The sequence below is a fragment of the Stegostoma tigrinum genome, chromosome 32 (genome assembly GCF_030684315.1).
Source record: "Stegostoma tigrinum isolate sSteTig4 chromosome 32, sSteTig4.hap1, whole genome shotgun sequence".
In the NCBI taxonomy this organism is placed as follows: domain Eukaryota; kingdom Metazoa; phylum Chordata; class Chondrichthyes; order Orectolobiformes; family Stegostomatidae; genus Stegostoma; species Stegostoma tigrinum.
Window position 1 is genome coordinate 1,811,252 of NC_081385.1, and position 21,316 is coordinate 1,832,567.

General features: G+C 38.6%; 1 protein-coding gene across 3 annotated transcripts in view; it reads right to left on the minus strand.

The window, feature by feature from the left end:
• Positions 1-21,316, minus strand: part of cbl (Cbl proto-oncogene, E3 ubiquitin protein ligase) — a 231,069-nt gene that overhangs the window by 39,463 nt on the left and 170,290 nt on the right. For all 3 annotated transcript variants that reach the window (XM_048562034.2, XM_048562032.2, XM_048562035.2), the window contains 5 exons: positions 19,218-19,339; positions 13,507-13,644; positions 10,309-10,396; positions 7,219-7,350; positions 4,396-4,596 (listed from right to left, as the gene is read on the minus strand). In XM_048562034.2, coding sequence (XP_048417991.1) covers positions 4,396-4,596; positions 7,219-7,350; positions 10,309-10,396; positions 13,507-13,644; positions 19,218-19,339 — 681 coding nt within the window. The remainder of the gene's footprint in view (positions 1-4,395; positions 4,597-7,218; positions 7,351-10,308; positions 10,397-13,506; positions 13,645-19,217; positions 19,340-21,316) is intronic.

The window sequence follows — 21,316 nt, forward strand, 5'->3', positions numbered from 1 at the left end:
TTGAATCTTCAGATGACACCAGCTTGGAGGGATAATCAATACTGGGGAAGGCTGCAACAAAATACTGAGGGCGGCATTAATAATTTGCAAAATGAGCAAACAATTGGCAAAATAAAACAGAAAATCAGTTGTGGAAGGGCTGAATGACCACAAGCCTGCTCTGTAATTCATTTTGATCATGGTTGATTATTCAACTCCACAGCCTATTCCCACTTTTCTGAAACATCCTTTGATCTGTTAAACCCCAAGTGTTATATCCCATTCCTTCTCAAAATCATACGATGTTTCAGCCTTGATTGATTTCTACAGTAGTGGATTCCACAGGCTCACCACTTGCTGAGTGAAGACATTTTTCTTCATCTCAATCCTTAGTAGGTATCCAGTACCCTCAGACTTTGAACCCTGGTCCTGGACTCCCCCACCATCAAGAACATCGTTTTTGCATCTACTTTATTTAAACCTCAGAGGTTTTGTGGTTCTATGAGATCCCCTAGTTATTTTTCTGAACTCCAGCACAAATAATCCTATCTGATTCAAACTGTCCTCATACGTCAGTCTGGTACTTCTGTAGCATAACGTACAGCGAGGAATATTTCCGATCCAACAATCCTCCACTATCAACATCCTGGGGTCTTCCATTGGCTGGAAACAATTGGATCAGTCACATAAATTACTGTGGCTAAAAGAACTAGTCAGAGACTGGGAATCCTGCAGCAAGGAAATTACTGTCCGCCTCCCCCAAGGCCAGTTCATCATCAGCAGTGTGATAGAATACTTCACACCTAACCTGGATGAGTGCAGTTCCAATAACAGTCAGGAAACTTAACACTAGTGAGGATAACTATCTGGCAGACAGTGAACGTCAAATGGAGCATGAAATGCACTGAGCCAAATAGACCGAAGCTAAAGCCTGGCAGCATAAACAATAAACAGTGGAATACTTTCAAACAGGAGATGGCTCAAGCACGGTCAAAGTATAGTGTCTTAAATAAAATCCAAAGCTCTAAAAATGATAAGAGTTGGAAATCATGTCAATGTAAAAGAAGTGTGCCTTTGATAGGTTTGAATTTGATTGAGCAAATTCAATTAAGAATCAAGCTAAATACAAAGGCTCAGAAGTTGGAAAAGCAAATTAGAGAAGCAAAGAGGGGTCATGAAAACAGCCTGGCAGTTGATAAAAGGTGAAACCCCACAGACTTCTATAAGCCCATCAATGGTAAAAGAATGAGAGAAAGGAAGACTTGGGCTGATTACGGACCAGAAAAGGAGATTAGCACAAAGCAGCAAGAGGCATGGCTGAGGAATTAAATGAATACTGTACATCTTTCCTCACCCGAGACATAGATGCTACCCAGGCCATAGTGACACAGAAGCAGGTTCAGTCACTACAAGAGTTTAAAAATGATGAGGAAAAAGTATTGGATAAACAGCTGGTACAAAAAATTCATCATCTACTGGAAGTGGATGAGATGCATCCAGTAATGTTGAGAGAAGTGAGTGTGGAAATCACAGACACAAGCAACGATATTTAACCTTCCCTGGATTAAGGGGTAGTGCAGGCGACTACAGAATTACAAACATTATGCTTCTGTTCAAAACAGGTTGCAAAGCAGGTGCAGATCTTGGTCACAGTCTGCAAGGGAGAATTACAATGCTTGCAGATGGCACAAGCTTGGAAGAATGTGAGGAGTATTGTATAGAACACCAAACGGACATTAACAGTCTGGTGAAGTTGTCAGACAGATGGCAGATGAAATTTAATATCTAGAAAAGTGACATGATATACTTTGGTACAAAGAACATGGAGACACAGTCTAAAATAACGGTACTACTCTAAAAGGCATATAGAAGCAGAGAGACCTAGGCATTTATGTACAAATGTCATTAAAGGTGACAGGACAGATGGAAGGAGCTCTTTAAAAATTCAGTCAGTATTCTAGGCTTCATTAATAGGGGAGAGAATGCAACAGCAAGGAGATGATGTACTTCTAAAAGATAAATACCAAAAGAACTGTGGATGCTGTAAATCAGAAAGAAAAACAAAGTTTCTGGAAAAGCTCCACAGTTCTGGCAGCATCTGTGAAAGAGAAAACAAAGTTAACATTTTGGGTCTGGTGACCCTTCCTCAGAACCATTCTGCCAGACCTGCAGAGCTTTTCCGGCAACTTTGTTTTTGTTACTTATACAGGATGCCAGTTACACTTAGAACATAGAACATAACAGCACAGTACAGGCCCTTCGGCCCTCAATGTTGTGCCGACCTGTCATACCGATCTCAAGTCCATCTAACCTACACTATTCCATGTACATCCATATGCTTATCCAATGACGACTTAAATGTACCTAAAGTTGGCGAATCTACTACCGTTGCAGGCAAAGCGTTCCATACCCTTACTACTCTGAGTAAAGAAACTACCTCTGACATCTGTCCTATATCTTTCACCCCTCAGTTTAAAGCTATGCTCCCTCGTGCTCGCCGTCACCATCCTAGGAAAAAGGCACTCCCTATCCACCCTATCTAACCCTCTGATTATTTTATATGTTTCAATTAAGTGACCTCTCCAGAGTTTTGTACAGCTACAGCATAATCTCATGGTTCCGGAACTCGATCCCTCTATTAATAAAAGCTAAAACATTGTATGCCTTCTTAACAGCCCTGTCAACCTGGGTGGCAACTTTCAAGGATCTGTGTACATGGACACTGAGATCTCTCTGCTCATCTACACTATCAAGAATCTTACCATTAGCCCAGTACTTTGCATTCCGGTTATTCCTACCAAAGTGCATCACCTCACACTTGTCCGCATTAAACTCCATTTGCCACCTCTCAGCCCAGCTCTGCAGCTTGTCTCTGTCTCTCTGCAACCTACAACATCCTTTGTCACTATCCACAACTCCACCGACCTTAGTGTCGTCTGCAAATTTACTAACCCATCCTTCTACGCCCTCATCCTGGTCATTTATAAAAATGACAAACCACAGTGGACCCAACACCGACCCTTGCGGTACGCCACTAGTAACTGGACTCCAGGATGAACATTTCCCATCAACCACCACCCTCTGTCTTCTTTCAGCAAGCCAATTTCTGATCCAAACTGCTATATCTCCTACAATCCCATTCCTCCGCATTTTGTACAAAAACTACTTCTGTGCAGTTCTGTAAATGCAGTGGAGAGAGTAGAAAAGAAAATTCCCAGAATGGTTCTAGTAATAAGAAATTTCAGTTATGAGTTATGGAGGAAATTGGGGCTTGTTTATGCTGCAGTGGAGAAGACTGACGGAAGATTTAATCAACCTTCATAAAATCATGAGGGATCTGTAGTTGATATGGTGAAACTGCTCCTTCTTCAACAAGATCAAAAATGAGACGTCAAACATTTAAATGATTTTGGCCGAAGGAGAAATGCAAACAGAAAGAAAATCTTTTTTCACATAGTGGGTAGTTAGGGTGAGGAGTTGCACTGCCTGGAAGTGTAGTGTAGACAGGTTTAATTGAGACATTCAATGATAATTTAAACAGAAATTGTATGCTGGCTCATGAGGATAGGACAGGAGACTGACACAGAATCAAAATCCTTATAGGTCCAGACACAATAGGTCAAACGGTTTCTGTCTGCTCTGGTAACAATCCTGTGATTCAATGCAGGGATCTCTTTAACTTTGCTTTCCTTTGTACTTTTCGTCATCACTTTGCTTGTTTGTGTAATAATTATTCAATCTGCACAGCTTCCAGTTTTGTCAGTGGGTGGCAGTGTGGCCAATTTTGACAATAAAATAGATAACAAAGAGATTTTCTCGTTCAATGTTCTGGCACAATTCACATGAGATGAGATTTGTCAGCTATCAATTTTACTATCCATTTCTCATTTCAAAGCACTAATTTAAATCGACACAATATCAGATTCTTTCTGCTATTTCTCACTTCCAGCATACTGCAATTTGGCACCACTGAATCTGTATAATTCAACATCATTGCCAGTATTTAGATTACGCTCTTTCCAAAATTGGGACTCGTAATTTAAATGTATAGAGACTTTGGAAGATAATCTCCAATCTGTTATTAGCCCAACATTCCCAACTAAAATAACACCTTAAAAACCAATACTAGATCTTTCCAAAGAAAGTTTCCTGCTAGTCTAGATTAAAATATATCGAAATTACAGGACAAGTAAGGTGTTCAATCGTTCATAATTCAAATGTGAATGGTACAACAAATAAGTAAAAAGTTATTCTTTGAAATTTGATCCATTTGTTTTCGTGGATAAGTATTTTATTGATACAAGGCAGAAGCTGGCCTTGTATGCTAGCCTTAATACATAATTTCAGCTCAGCAGGAGCCCTGGCACTCTTCATTAACTGGATTTTGAAAAATGCGCACACAAAAATCTTTAGTACCTTGGTACTTGATAATTTGTTCATCATAAACAATTCATCAGCACGGTCATCTTCTTCATCCTCATAATTCGGGGATAACATTGTCTCCATTCCTAAACGAGCTTGACCTGGCCCATCTTTGGGGTCAAAGGGGTCCACAACAATTGGTTCAGTGCCTTTTATTTCACAGCGACAAAATGGACATCCTTGGCCTTCAGATTCCTAGATGGAGCACATAGAATTTAATGAGATGAATCTCCTAAAATTAAGTCTCTCTGCAAAAGTTCTCAGGAAGAGTCAAGAGAGTGTTTTATGAATTTTCTGTGCAGTAGAATGCAAACATACTTCCACCGTAGTGCTGCCAAGTCATATACTAAACACTACTGCAAAGTTTACAAAAATCAAATTTGATATTCTGCAAAGCTTTAGTTGAAATGACACTAGTATTTCACCATCGGTGACAGGAAGAACTGGCTTTGCTTCCCTCCGTAGTTACATTTCCCTCTTTTCATTAATGGTGCACCAGAAATATAGACCAGAGATATATAATGCAGCATGATATCTATGTCATCATTCCTTTTCTTGTCACTACCTGAAACTAAAACAAGAAGTTCAAAATAATGCTACAATATAATCACGCTAAAGTACATTCCAAAAAGACTGAAAACAGCTCACTAATAAAAAGGATGAAAAATATCTTCACTTTGTGATTGATTAATTATGACCGTAATGATTATTTAGCAAATTCTGTTGTCACGACCCACTCAGAAAAGTGCACCGATTGTGATGCCCTACTACTCTCAGGGTCATCACAAAATGATAATGATTTAGTCAAAATACACAAGTTCCCAGAGTTGTCTGTTGGAATCAAGTTAACGAAAACACTGACCAGATTCCTGCACTATCAAGAATTACTACTGTGATGATCCCAGGTGATGTTATCACAGGACAATTCAGATTCCACACTGAAACCTGGCTTAAAACATAATATTTTGGCTTTAATAAGGTGGTCCAAAATACAGGCATGCAACGTTGCAGAGTTATCTTGAGCAATAAAGTTGAAGTTTATTAACAAATATCATGACAATAGAATAGAACAATCCAAACTAACATTTTTAAACACACAGAAGTATAATCCCTTGAATCACAAAACAACATCATAAATTGACAAAAGGATAGCAGGTTTTGTATAATACGCAAAACACCACTCATGCAGTGTGCACACCACAGTCCCTCTATCTAACACCTTGATAGGTACAAGTCATTTGTGACATCTTATAGATTGGAACTGCAGATAGCTTCTTCCAGGAGGTATTAAAATGATCCAACTTCAAGTAACCTCTTCAGGGCTAATCCCATACTTCTGGTGTGGGAGTCTCATTAACTCTACTCTAAGGTAGTTATAGTCTTACTGTATCCTGCCCTTCTCAGGAACACTGGTCTATACAGTACCTTTATCAAGAACTTAAAAGGACTGCTCCAAACACAAAGCAAGACTGCAAAAAACTCTCTCTTTAAATTCTGCAAGTTCCACTTAATATTAAAACTCTCCTGATTTTCTGAAGTGGAGCTTGTTTTTCTTGTTCAGTCATAAAACTCTACCACCGTACACAAAGACCTACTTTCTAAAATTAGGCCTCCAATTCGGATTTAAAATAAGTTACCGTGCAGAAATACTTACAAGTTAATTATTAACTTGAGACACACAAAAAGCCCATGTTACTAATTCTAAAACCAAAAAGTCCAAACTTACAATAAATTATATTTTAAAAATATAAATCATCTAGTTTACAGTATGCCATTTATTACAAATAAGTAAATTCTAAACACAAGTAAACAGCTATGAATTATCAACATAAGGCTCTCCTCAAAAGGACTATAATTCCTTATAAAACCCATATATATACAGACAGATGGAGACAAATTTTTTAAAAAAGTGTTAGTATAAAAGAGTAGCGGGGTGGGGGGTTTAAGGGGGGTGCGTGGGAAGCCAAGACTGAAAACCATAGTTCAATAGCACCAGTCCACAGGGTTCGCTGATATGATGATCTTGGCTTGCCATGACTTTCTGTTCTTCAATCTCTTTTCTCAAGATTTGTTCACTTCTTCGAAGAAGACACAAAACAACTGATACACTAACTGCAAAGTCTCTTAATTACTGGTTAAGGCAAAAAGCTTACAGCTACTGATGGCAAAAAATAACTACATTTTCAGCCTTCATATATTTTTACCGCAGGGGTGAGACAACAAGCTACTTGTTACTGGCCAAATCTCACTTTTCATATCTACCCTGGCACTGGACATCTACGAACAGCTCCCCCGACTCCTTGAACAAAGCAGTGTAAACATCGCCTGCAATGAGTTTCAGGAACATGCTTTTAAAAATAAAGCAACTCCTCTCACTATGCTTGGTTCAGAAGTTCTTGTGCTATTTCAGTTCATATTTAAAATTCAAGAAAAAAAAGGTACAATCTTGACATTTCATTGTGTGGTTCACAATTTTATTTCAAACTAACTACATTCTTCCATCATCTCACTATACCAACTGGAAAAACACATTTAAGTGCTGTAAAGAATGCATCTTTTTTAAAAAAACAACCATATTTCAGTAGTTCTTAATGAGGTGATCTTCTGAGCATTTATCTGATAACAATTTGATAACAATCTGATAACACTTTGTGGCTGAGATCTACAATACCCGTTGTATCTACATTCAGCATTGTATTTTGGCTACATATAACAGGAATAGAATGGAAATGTCAACAGATCATCTTCATGATAATCTGCATTAGCACATATATAAGTTACAGATGTTCCTGACAATTGTAGATTATTCTCTCCTACCTGCCAGGATGTAAGACAGGAAGTACACATTAGGTGGCCACAGGGTTCTATTTTCACATCCTTGTCATTTTCTGCACAGATCTTGCAAAGCTGGAAGGTGGAGCCCATCTCACAATACAGTTCATATTGTTCCTTGAAAAAGCAAATCAAAAAGATGAGGATTATATCTTTGTATTGGCAAAAGTTCAATAATAAAACAATTCAATTGTTTATTCTATCTCCTGAAAAAGTACCACTTTGATGCAGTTCCACAGCTACCAACTGCTGTTTGGTACCTTGCACCCAAGCGACTCATCCTTATATAAAAAAAGAGAAAATGGACAACAACTGAAACAGGAGAAGGGATTTTATTCATGCCTAAAGGCTAATTCCAAGAGTTGGGTGATCAAAATTTAAATAAAGAAACCCTAGCTCATTTTTCCTTTCTTGTAGCCAGAGTGTGATAGGCTAATAATCATGGAGGCCACAAACCGAATCTCAACCTGAATAGTTCAATCATATGCTCGCTTTACCAAATATCTTGATAGGTCAGTCACTTTGCATTTTTTTTAATCAATTACATTTCCACACATATGACCTCTTATAAACATAATTAAACACAAATATTTAGTTATCCTTGCTCTTAGAATGGCAATAGGATGAAGAGAAGTGCCACAAAATTTGCACAAGTACAATTTCTTAAAATGACTAAATTGCTCTACAGTATCTCAGATGTGGGTTCTGGACTTTCCATACTGGAACATGGAGTTATTTAGGATCATTTCCCCATCAAAAGCACACTCAACACAATTTGTACACAAACCAAAGCCATAACTGGCATTTTAAATATTGAATCATGAATACATAATTGTAAATTACCAGCACTGGGTAACCTTATTAAGACGGTCATCTAATTCATTGAAGTTTAAGTTAACTATCTAAACCTCAAAAAGGTAATAATTTGCACTGAGCAACTTTATATCATTCAAGTGCACTGCAGACAAACTTCACAGAGCCAACTTACGACGACAATATTTCAGAGCAAGTAGAAGCAGGTAGTGATGTCCCACAGGGTTCTGCTTTTGAGGCCACTTTTGTTCACCACGTATGTCAAATATTTGGATATAGGTCAAGAGAGAATGGCATTGAAATTTGGAAACTTTATCAAATAGGAGACAAAAGACAAGCACACAATATCGATAAGGTTATGCTGTGCACCAAAATGTAGACAGAATTTCCCAAAAAGTGTGTACAAGTTTCAAAACAGCAGTAACTATACTTTGAATGATGGTAGACTAAGATGCTGTGAATGAGCAACGGTCTTTGGGGCTACAGATCCACTGGTTTAACATTAGAATTTCTGCTAATGAAATTACAGCTTTTATCATAACACATACAGGGTAAAAAAGTTCAAGTAATGATCAACAGTCTTCATGAAAGGTAGGAAATTAAAGAGGAATGAGTTAGTGATGCTACATTTAGGAAGACAGATGATTTAGAACATATAGTAAAATAAAACATTTCATGAACTTTGCTCCAGAATTAAACATCTGACGCCAAAATGATCAACCATTAATTATTTCACAGTAACTTGGAGTTGGACAAACACAGTCTGGAACGCATGACTAACAACATTTTTCAGCTCATTCCATCATATTCAAAATTCTAACCTTAATTTACTGGACCACAGGGTGTGAAAGAAAGTGGGTAAGAGCTGTAATAATGCGTCTGTTAGAGACTGTATCCAGAAAATAGAGTTTTGAGTTGGTTCAAGTGATTAAAAAGTAAAAAAAAATACATCCAGAAATGAAAACAGGCATTCATCTTCAAGTTGGTGAATATTTTAGCAGTGGTGCACAGAAAATAAAAAGACAGTGTTGAGAGGAGGAAGGAGGTAAGGAAAACTCAGTTCAAGTCTCCGAGAAAATATAAAGGCTGTGCACTGTCAGATCACCTGCCAAATGCAGCCAGGATACAGTAAGTCACTTCCAGAAAGAAAGCGGGGATTAAATTAGCTATCATTATGGAACTTTTATCTCCTCCAGTTGCAGATGAGGACATGCAAATTCTATAGTATGCGTGGTAACTGCAGTGACAGACAAGTATACGTCTATAAAAATAAACAAAAACAAGATTTTAATGGTTTAAAGGATGATGAGAAGTGGGCACAAGGTTGAATTTATTCTGCAATGAGATCAGCTATTATAGAATTAAATGGGAGAGAAGGATCGCGAGGCTGAATTGCTGACTCCTCCTCCTGGTTCTTACGTTATGTTTAAAAACTCATTAGTAATTGATCATCTCTTCTCACTGTTGACTTTTTCAGCACTGCTGAGCACAACAATAAAATACAGACAGAAAGCAGGTATCTTGCTGAAATGGTAAAATGAAATAGCAACAGACATGGGTTCTCTCATTGTCAAAGAGAATCGGGAGAAAACCGAATTGACCTCCGGCTCAACAATCTATCCGTTGCAGATGCATCTGTCTATAATGTTATAGTACTAATGAACACAGCCAGTTCTTGAAATAGAATAATCTGTCCACAGTCAATCCTTCATTGTGTTTTGTGGCACCACCACCATGCTAAATGGACTACACTCAGAACAGATTCAGCTAGGATCAATGAAGTGCTGTGCACCATCAGCAGCAGCATAACTGTATTCAACCACAACGGCCAATAGTATTCCTCATTCTATCAATATGCTAGAGGGGGACACATGATTCAATGAGGAATGTTGGAAATGATACCAGGAGGAGCACATTCACTAAATGAGCTGCTAACCTGGTGAAACCACAACGTACATCTCGGGGGAATCACATGCATGCATGAACAGAAGCAACATGTTGTAAGTGGGACCAACAATCCCATTACCAACCGATCAGTTCAATAGTCTGTAAAGTCTATGAACATTTCCTTCTTAATAATGCAGGTGTTCAGGACATCAGAGCAGAAGTTGGGCTGAAGCACTTACAATGACAGTTAGCCATAAATTTTGAGTGGAGCTTATAGATGAGCCAAAAATAAAATTATATGGCAAAAATCAATGTAATTTTGTTGACAGCACTATTGAGTTCCACAGAGAGCAGAAGCAGACGTCAGAAGTATACCTGTGTCACTTTGATATGGTCATGTGGTGTAGGCTCACATAAGCCATTCAGGTCTGGATTTTGACTACGTCCATCAGGAAACAGGTAACTAGAAAAGAATACAAAGAAAATTAAATTTTTTTCTGAATACAACAGAAACACACAATATCAATTTGTACGATAGCAACACTTGCAAGAATCTTGGAGAATCTTAATGCACATTCTTTTTGCATCCTTTTATTGGGACGCAAAAACTGAAAAATCGGGTAAAGAGAATTTTTGTCGAAATTTAATTTTGACTTTATGTCTAAATTGTTTATTTTAGCTTTCTAACGCCATCATCAACTGAAGGGCACAGGGTCACTGACCAGAACAAATTTTACTTGCATTGTACCACATAAAAATAATACTTATTCAAAACTAAAGTCACCCAATCTTAAATAGAGTGTCGGCGCATCAGAATGGGTTCAGAGAAGTGATCAGAATGGTTCCACGCTTCAGAAACCTAATTCATGAAAGACAATAACTTACTTTCCATAAGTAAGAAGTGACTGAACACCGGTGTTATGTTTATAGATGGCACAAAAGTTACAAAATTCATAAGTCTTCTTTGAGACAAAATGTAAATAAAAACAAGACCCCTCTCCATAGGATAACTGACATGTATGGAATAGAGAATGAAACTGAGGGTCAATTACAATCTTTAAAAAAACAAACTAGGCTAAATTGAGAGATGGTTGACAGTAATGCTATCAGCAAATATTCCCTCAAGAAATGATCCAGGAGGAAATTAGGTTTCCTTAAAATAGGGTCTCAACAGCTGGCGTGGGAGGTAAGTCAGTGATAGAATAAATACACATGCACTTGGACTGGAGGAAGGTTAATAGGCTAAATAGAATTTCAATGTTTTGGATTTTCTCCTAAAGCACAGAAACAGGGTCATATTCACACTACTCCCAGTTTAAAATACAATGGCATTAATTGACAGGTGATTACTCAAAAGAAATATTAAATTCATGACTGACATAAACAGTCAGGAGTTCAAATAATGGGAGAAGCATGACAGGGAATTCAAATCATGGAAAGCCTAGTGCAGCAACAATGGAAAACACTCCAATCTAGCAACAACACTGAATTATGAATACCTCCTGTGTTTTATTCCTTTGAACAATGATTGCGACAACGGATTATCATATTTTTAATTTCTTTTTACAAAGACCATGTAATTTATTGAGATTCCAGATTGGGAAAACAGTTGGATCTCACAGGCTACACTTTATGGAAGTTTCCAAAGTAGTCCTAAAATCTCCAAGTTCACACTTCTGCCCATTTGGGTTATAGTCCAACAGATTTATTTGAAATCACAAGCTTTCAGAGCATTGCGTCTTTGTCACGTGAAGTCAGCCACACGCCAAAAGTTTAAGACTTCAAATAAACCTGTTTGACTGTAACCTGGTGTTACCTGACTCCTGGCCTGTTCCACCCCAGTCAACACTAGCACCTCCAGATCACTGCCCATTTGGGGTGAGGCATATCATTCCCTACAAAGGGCAGAAATGGAAATTATATATAACGAATTTTTGTAGATTAATATATAGCTTGGTTTTCCATCTGACTGTCATTCAACAGTTGAAGTAAAAGAAGGGAGGGAGAAAGGATTTCAAATCATATTAGTAATAGATGATTCACCACATAGCAATATTTCAAAAGTCACTCCTTTCAGAACTGAAGAAGCTGCACAAATCCCCATCTGCAGATAACTGGCAGCTGAAACCAATACTGTTCATTCAAAGACATGGAATAGGCTAAGAGGTCAATGTTGAGGTGTACTGACTATTTAGATAAAACAAAATAGGGTGGCATTTCTCTTCATCACTTAAAGAATTCAGACAGTAGTTTGTGCTTATGATTGTTCACTTATTGCACTAGTTTAAACTGCGTCCTTTAAAAGCTAGCCTGATATTACAAGTTGCATTGCAACCACAAATGAGTTCAGGAATTCCATCCCAGCAGTAAAAGTGTTAGCCAAGAATACCCAAATCGTGAAATGTAAAATCTAAGAGAAAAGAAAAGTGCTCATCATCAGTGCATCCAATTATCTAACTTTTCAGATTTCAATGGAAATAAAAACTGAGTAAACCACAAAATATTCAAGTACAAACAAAAGTAATGCAGATACTGAAATAAAAACCGGAAGTGCCAAAGAAATTCAGCAGGTCCAGCAGCATCTGTGGAGAGAGAAACACAGAGTTAACATGTCAAGTCTGATATGACTCTTCCTTATAACTGAAAAGGGGTGAGAAATGATGGGGTTTTTATGCTGTCGACAGAGGGAGAGGAGGACCAAGTAGAACAAGCTGTGACATGTCCAGCTGAAAAGCCAAAAGGTAGTGCTAATGGTCATAAAGGAGAGAGCAAGTGAGGGTGACAGAGAGGGAGAGCAAGAGATGTAAAATGTGTAAATGATGCAAATAATATAAATGATAGGTGTAAGAAGGAGAAAGTGAGTTAGCTCTGCTAAGGCAAGGTGAGCAAGACACAAACAAGAGATGTCTGGAGGGGAAGTGGAGGAATGCAAGAATAATAGAAGACAGAAGTCATGGTCGGGAGTTGTGGAACATAGGAACAGGAACAGGTTGTTTAGCCTGATAGGAAATGAGGTGTTGGTCCTCTAGTTTGTATTGAGCTTCACTGGAACACGGCAGCAGGCCCAGGAGTCAGTGTTAGCATAGATCACGGTAGTCAATTAAAATGACATGCAACTGGAAGGTTCCTTTGTCTTTTACTAGAGGTACCCTCACAATCTGTTCCATTCGCTTTTCCTCAAGTGTACAAAACACCACATTCCAGGCCCTTTCAGGTCTGAAGAGTCAAATTGGAGTTGAAATGTTAATTCTGTTTCCCTCTCCATAAATGCTGTCAGACCTGAATTTCTCCAACAGTTTGTTTTTAAACAATATAAACAGATAAAAGATCATATTAAGTTCTTTGTAGTAATTAGTCACAATATTCAAATTTTAATTTAATGACGCTTGCACAGAGTTGAAACTGGGCCACATTTGAGTCAAACACAAAAGCCATAATTTGTAAGTCAAGAGATATTTGAACAGTTTCAACATTTTAAGGGGAAATTTTAAATGCAACTGAAAGCGAAGCTAACATTATAGTAGAGTATTATATCTGTAACATTATAACACAAAGAAACATTTGTGAACTTACAATCCTTCACGGAATCCATCAATCAGAGCCTGGAAGAGAGGTTTGTTATGGGGGATTGTTTGAAGAATGTTGCCGTCAGCTGTGACATAACCAATTGCCCATTGGCCAAGCCTGGTGCAGCTCAACCTGAATATGTAGCTGAAAAAAAAGGAAGTTATATTTGATGAATTATAGTATAATTACAGATGTTTTGGCAGGTCAGATTTGGAAGTTCATTTTTTTCTTTTAATTCATTCCTCAGGTTAGTGTGTCACTGGCAAATAACCAATATTTATTGCTTAAGATAACAAAGTGTGGAGCTGGATGAACACCGCAGGCCAAGCAGCATCTTAGGAACACAAAAGCTGATGTTTCGGGCCTAAACCCTTCATCAGAAAAAAATTTTTTTGCCTATTTGTTTTGAGGTAGTGATGGTAAATCACCTTATTGAATTTCTACAGTGATAATGGGAACTGCAGATGCTGGAGAATCCAAGATAATAAAATGTGAGGCTGGATGAACACAGCAGGCCAAGCAGCATCTCAGGAGCACAAAAGCTGACGTTTTGGGCCTAGACCCTTCATCAGAGAGCTTTTGTGCTCCTGAGATGCTGCTTGGCCTGCTGTGTTCATCCAGCCTCACATTTTATTATCTTATTATTGAATTTCTACAGTTCACTCTACTAGCAATGGAGTTTCCAGTGATAATGAAAGAACGGCATATGAAGTCAGGATGGTGTAAGCCTTGGGGGAAAACTTTCAGGTAGTTATATTTCTTCCAGCAGTTGTCATGGCAGACCATCTTGCTGAAGGTACATCTAGTACGTGGTGATCTATTAAGTTATGATCTTTTGATCACTTCACTGCCATGAAATATTTGAGTTTATGGATAGGAATAGGTGCATAGAGGGTTTCCACACATCAATACCAATCTATGTGGTGAACGAGTACATCTTAAAGTGTGAAACATACCATAAACTACGCTCATATTGATTCGTGCCAGTTAAGTTTTGTAGTCGCGGCCTATACAGATTTTAGCCTTGCTAACATATTGTTGTTTCAAGAAATTAGTACTTTTCCCAATACTTTTTATTCAGTAAAATGTGTGAAGGATTTCCTACAATAAGAATTCATTTATTTATGCATCTCCATCACAAAATAGGGCACTGCAATAAGAGAAAAGAAGCATCACATCAACAAAAGCATTATCCCAAAGCCAAAACATCACTCCCTGGCAGTCTTGCTGGTGAATGAAATAAAACTAACATTAATCCATGACTTTTCATTAACTTAATGTCGCTACTGTTTCATTCTGTGAATAAAAGTAGTGATTCAGATGTTCTGGAATGATGCTGGTTTTAGTACAATAACTGCTTCACAATGAAGATGTTGAGCAAGCAAGGTCAAATCGCATTACCCATTTTTTAGCAAAAAATTAAGCTGATAGGTGGTGTATACTCCTCTGTGAAGGCTGTTCAGAAGTTTATTTTGGAATTATATGGGTAGTAATAAACTAAGTGCCAACTTTTCACAAAACAGAGAATTTAATTGTTAAAGAGATTTGCTGCTTCTTCCCTCACCTTTAGGAATATCTCTCTGACCTCTACAATTGATTTACTGGGATAATCATTAGAAGTAGCAATGACATTATTCTGGCGACAGAGTCAATCCTGGCATATGCAAATAATAGAATACATCATTATTTCCTATCATTAATGCTATTACATTCCCGGCATCCATTACTTAAAATCTAAATAGCCAAGCATGTTTCATGCAAGTTTTGAGCAATCTACTTATTAGGTAATTCATATCGAACTAAGTTTTTTGAATATTCACAGGATATCCTGGAAAGTCGAGGTTTATTGTCTAAACCTAAATGCCCTGAGAAGTGGTGTTGGAGCCTTCCTGAACTGCTGCAGATTGCATGGTGAAAAATCATCTCACATTGCTGTTACACAGTGAGTTCCGAGATTTTGATCAGCAACGATGAAGGTACAGCAACACATTTCCAAATAAGATGGACATGCAACTTGAAAGGGAGTTGGTGGTTTCATCATGGGCCTGTACCCTTGTCCTTCTGGCAGTATATATTTCAAATCTGCAAACGTCTTGGTGAATTGCTACAGCACATCATGTAAAAATCATTTGTTGTGCTGGGGATCGAGTGAGGTCAATTAGTTTAAGTTCAATTGTGGGAGAGCTTTTAGAAACAATAAGCCAGGAAAAAAAAATTAACAGCTGCTTGGCCAACTGATAAAGAAAAATCAGTATGAATTTCTTCAAGCAAATGATGTTTAACTAGCTTATTTGAGGTTTTCTAGATGTAACAGAGAGGATTGATGAAGGTTATGTGCTTCAGGTGGTTTACATGAACTTGCAAAAAGTATTTCATAATGTCCAACACCATAGATTTGAAGGCAGTGGAATAGTAGGGAAAGTGACAAAATGAACACAGGGTTGGCTGAGTGCCGAGAAACAGTAGCAGTGAATAGAAATGGAAGAATTCTAAACGAATAGAAATAGAAAAAAAATGGAAGTTATATTTGATGATTTATAGTATAACTACAGATGCTTTGGTAGGTCAGATTTGGAAGTTCACTCTTTTCTTTTAATGCATTCCTCAGGTTAGTGTGTCACTGACAAATAACCAACAATTATTGCCTATTTGTTTTGAGGTAGTGATGGTAAATCACCTTCGAATTTCTACAGTTCACTCTACTAGCAATGGAGTTTCCAGTGACAGTGAAAGAATGGCATACTAAGTCACCACTTCTCAGAGCATTTAGGTTTAGAAAATAAACCTCGACTTTCCAGGATATCCTGTGAATATTCAAAAAATATAGTTCGATATGAATTACCTAATAAGTAGATTGCTCAAAACTTGCATGAAACATGCTTGGCCATTTAGATTTTAAGTAATGGCTGAAAGCCTTGGGGGAAAACTTTCAGTTAGTTGTATTTCTTCCAGCAGAAGTCATGGTGGAGCATCTTGCTTATGGTACATCTACTCTGTTAGCATTTGGAATGCAAGATGATATGGTTGTCCCTGGGTTCAGTATAAAGACCACTGCTTTTCTAGAAAGATTTTAATGATCTGAACTTGGGGATAAATGGCATGACTACAAAAATTGCAGATTGTTGCAAAGAATTTGTAGAATATAAAAGCACTTGAAACTATAAAGACAATAGTGATAAACTTAAGAGGAAATCTACTGACTGGTGGAATGGGCAGATAAATAACAGATTTTATTGTACAGAATTGTGAAATGATAGATTTTGGTGGGAAGTATAAAGAGAAGCTGTATAATGATAGAATCTAGTATCCCTATAGTTCAGAAAGAGGCCATTTGTCCCATCGGGTCACACCAACCATCCGAACAACATCTTACCCAGACCCCAATCGTATCCCAGAATCCCACGTTTACCACGGCTAACCCAACTAGTTGCACATCCTAGAATAATAGAATTCCTACATTGTGGAAACAGGCCTTTCAGCCCAACAAATCCACGCCGCCACTCACAGCATCCCACGCAGACCCATCCCTCAAAACCCACCTAATCTACACATCCCTGAATACGAGCAATTTAGCATAGCCGATCCACCTAACTTGCACATTTTTGGTTTATGGGAGGAAACTGAATCACCCGGAGGAAACCCACGCAGACACAGGAAGAATGTGCAAACTCCACACAGACAGACAGTCACCTGAGGGTGGAATCGAACCCAGGTCACTGACACTGGGAGGCAGCAGGGCTAACCACTGAGCCGCCAAGCTATACAAACAATTTCAGCATTGTGAATCCATGTAACCTCTACATCTTTGGACTATGGGAAGAAACTTGAATACCCAGAGGAAACTTCAAAATAGAGAGTACAATTCTAAAACAAGTGAAGGAACATAAACATCTGGGAGAATTTATACAAATTATTGAAGATATTAAGGCAGGTTGAGAAGATGGTTGAAATATTGAGATTTAGTACAAGCATTTGGTACAAAGTCAACTAAGTTATAATGAACTTTTTTGAAACAAAAAATCTCTCAACTGGAGCAGTGTGATTAATTGTGGACACATTTTAGGAAGCATGTATTATAAAAGAAGAGTCAAAATTTATGAGCTCCAAAATTGAGAGATTTCAGTTGCATAGGCAGATGTACAATCTAGGGTTGGTGCTTTCGAAAGAGAAGAGGTCGAGATGATTTAAGCAAAGCTTGTCAAAATACTGAGGAATCTAGAAAGAATAGATAGAGAGAAAATATTCCCTTTGGCAGAACGGTCAGGAAGCATAGGACACTGATGAAGGTGACTGGCGAACAAAAAAAAGCAAGGTGAAGCATTTTTACAACAGCAGTAAGGATCGTGACAGCACCAAGGGTACGGTGGAAGTAGATTCAATCACAACTATCTGACAGCGTCATAGAGGCATACAGCAGGATCCAGACCCTTCAGTCCAACTCGTCCATGCTAACCAGAAACCCTACATAAATCCAGTCCCACTTGCCAGCATTTGGCCCCTATCCGTCTAACCCTTTCCTATTCATATACCCTCCAGATGCCTTTTAAATGCTGTAATCATACCAGACTCCTCCACTTCCCGTGGCAGCTCGTTCCATACACGCATCACCCACTGCATGATAATGTTGCTTCTTGGGTCCCTTTTAAACCTTTCCCTTCCCACCTCAAACCTATGCCCTTTTGTTTTAGATTCTACTACCCCTGGGAAAAGACCTTGTCTATTTACCCTGTCCATGCCCCTCATAACTTTATAAACCTCTAAGGTCACCCCTCAGCCTCCAATAGTGCAGGAAAAATAGCCCCAGCCTATTCAGCCTCTCCCTATAGCTCAAAACCTCCAACCCTGGCAACAACCTTGTGGATCTTTTCTGAGCTCTTGCGACTTTCACAACTTCCTTCCTATAGGAGGGAAACTAGAATCGCACACAATACGCCAAAAGTGGCTGAACCAATGTCCTGTACAGCTGCAACATGACCTCCCAACTCTTATATTCAAAGTACTGAATAATAAAGGCAAGCATACCAAACGTCGTCTTCACCATCCTATCTAGCTGTGATTCCAGCTTGAAGGAACTATGGGCCTGCACTCCAAGGTCTCTTTTTCAGTAACACTCACTAGAATCTTGCCATTAAGTGTATAAGTCCTGCCCTGAATTGCCTTTCCAAAATGCAGTATCTCATACTTATTTAAGTTAAACTTCATCTGCCACTCCTCAGCCCATTGGCCCATCTGATTAAGATCCTGTTGTGCTCTGGAGGTAACCTGCTTCACTGTCCACTACACCTCCAATCTTACTAACCAGACCTCCAATGTTCACATCCAAATCATTTATATACATAAAAAAAGCAGTGGACCCAGCACCGATTCTTGTGGTAAATCGCTGGTCACAGGCCTCCAGTCTGAAAAGCAACCCACATCATGAGTTGAGTTGAGTGTTCTCCTTCTGGCATTTTTGAATGCTTTCAACCAACAATAGCCAAGATGAAAATTTCACCATGCAAGATCCTACCATTGAATAATTCCACCCATTTCATAAAAGCTGACTTAAGGAAATATTTTTCTTTTCTTCTCATTTAAAAAAATCTCCCATTCAGTTACAGGAAGCAGAAATTTGCCAAAGAAAAATGACTTGTTAATTAGGTCATGCTGCAAAAAATCTGATTCCCTCTTTCTACTCGACCCACCCCCATAAACACTGTAGGTCTTAAATTCCTTACCTCCCAGGTTTGTGGATGAATTTCTGGAGTCTTGCTTTTACCTCATCATAGGTTAAGAAGGCCATGTATCCTGGGTGAGTAACAGCTAATGAGTTCCAGTTCCTGAGCAATGACGACCATGGCTAAGGAACAGAAACATATGGCGCAATAAGTACAACTCACTTGTTACAATTAATATCTAACTGTCTTCTACATCAATACCAACCACAAAAGGCAATGTCCTGTATCCACAAGATATGCAGTCCTTGAAGAAATTAGTCAGACTGCAATTTGTAAAGCAATGCTTATGCCTCACAGTGATCAATGATAGAATTGCCATTCTTCAACCACAGTAGCAAACAGAATCACATCCAGGGATTCAATCCTATTTGATGACGTAGTGTATTTGATCTAATTCAAGTACTTGACGAAGTATTGTACTTAGCAAAATTAAAAACAAAAAACTGTAGGGGAGGAGAAGAACTGGAGAAGCCCTTGCATTTTCAAGATTTAACTGGTACTTTCGGAACTAACTTTTCAAATGTTTTAGTTGACCTTTTAGGAACCACTAATCTCACAAATGGCAATTATAAACTCCCAATTACTCATCAGGTCAACCCACTCATGTGATGATCCTTGACGACTGTCTTCACCTTGTTGCCTCCATTTTTCACGCATTCTGTTCTTAAAGATTGCCAAATTTATGCCAAACCGAGAGAATTATTCTGCTGTGGAATTTCACCCACTGAGATGCCGAGTTGACACTATCAAAACTAATTTCATAGAAAACGGCTAGCTAAGACAGGGAAAGTTTTTAATTTTAAATGTTACAAACATTTATGATTTCATGAACTATTTACTAATGCTGTACTCCACATCACTTATCAGTAGAAAAGACAGTATTCACATGCCTTCACTTTCATCTGTTGAACGTCTGCACATTAAAGCAATAATCGTGGTTACATTCAAAGTCATGTCCTAATCGTGAAATGAGATGCATCAAATAAGTCTCTTACTACCAAATAAAAACCAAAAGAACTGCGGATGCTGTAAAACAGGAACAAAACCAAAGTTGCTGGAAATGCTCAGCAGGTCTGGCAGCACCTATGAAAGAAAAAAAAGTTAACATTTCAGGTCCAGTGACCCTTCCTCAGAACCAATGGTGGCAGGGTAAACGTTAGTTTATACGCAGAAAAAAGGGAAGGGGGTGGTGTAGGGAGTAGACGATCGGATAGAGCCAAAAGAGGGAGAACATCAGTTGGACAAAGAGTTGATAATGATTAGGGCTGAGATGGTGAATAGTTGTTAATGGGGACTAATAGTGACTACTAACAGGTAGTGTGTAATGGCAGGCTATGTGGTATCAAGGCCTAGGGGTCTCCTCTCCAGTGGGTAAACAAAGTGTAGACTGGGTGATCACTTCATAGAACATCTACGTACTGCTCGCAAAAAGACCCTGAACTCCCCGTTGCATGCCACTTTAATACACCACCCTCTTTCCTGGCCAACATGTCTGTCTCTGGCTTGCTGTAGTGTTCTAGCAAAGCTCAACACAAGCTGGAAGAACAACACCTCATTTTCTGCTTGGGAACCCTGCAGCCCTCTGGACTGTATATGGAGTTCAATAATTTTAGGGCCAACACTCTCCCATGTCCCAGCACCCTCATTCCAAACACCAGGCCTTGTTACCACAGAGCCTGTTATTACACGCCACCTATTATTAGTCACTAATAGTCCCTATTAACAGCTATCCACCCACCCAATCTGATTGTTAGCAGCTCTGTCTGTCCAACTGCTCTTCTCTCACTCTTCAGGCTCTATCCTATTGTTTACTCTCTGCCCCCTTCCCCCTCCCCTTTTCTCTGCACATAAATTGACATTTTCCCAGTCACCAGCAGTTCTGAGGAAGGGCCACTGGGCCTGAAACGTCAACTTTTTTTCTTTTACAGATGCTGCCAGGCCTGCTGGACATTTCCAGTAACTTTATTTTGTTATTACCAAACCTCTTCAATATTTCTGTTTCACAGTGTGAATAACAACATTTTATTTCAGAGTTTAAGCAGCACCCTAATATCCTCTGCAATAGCCAGTTACGTTGCAAGATATTGACAGTCAAATGT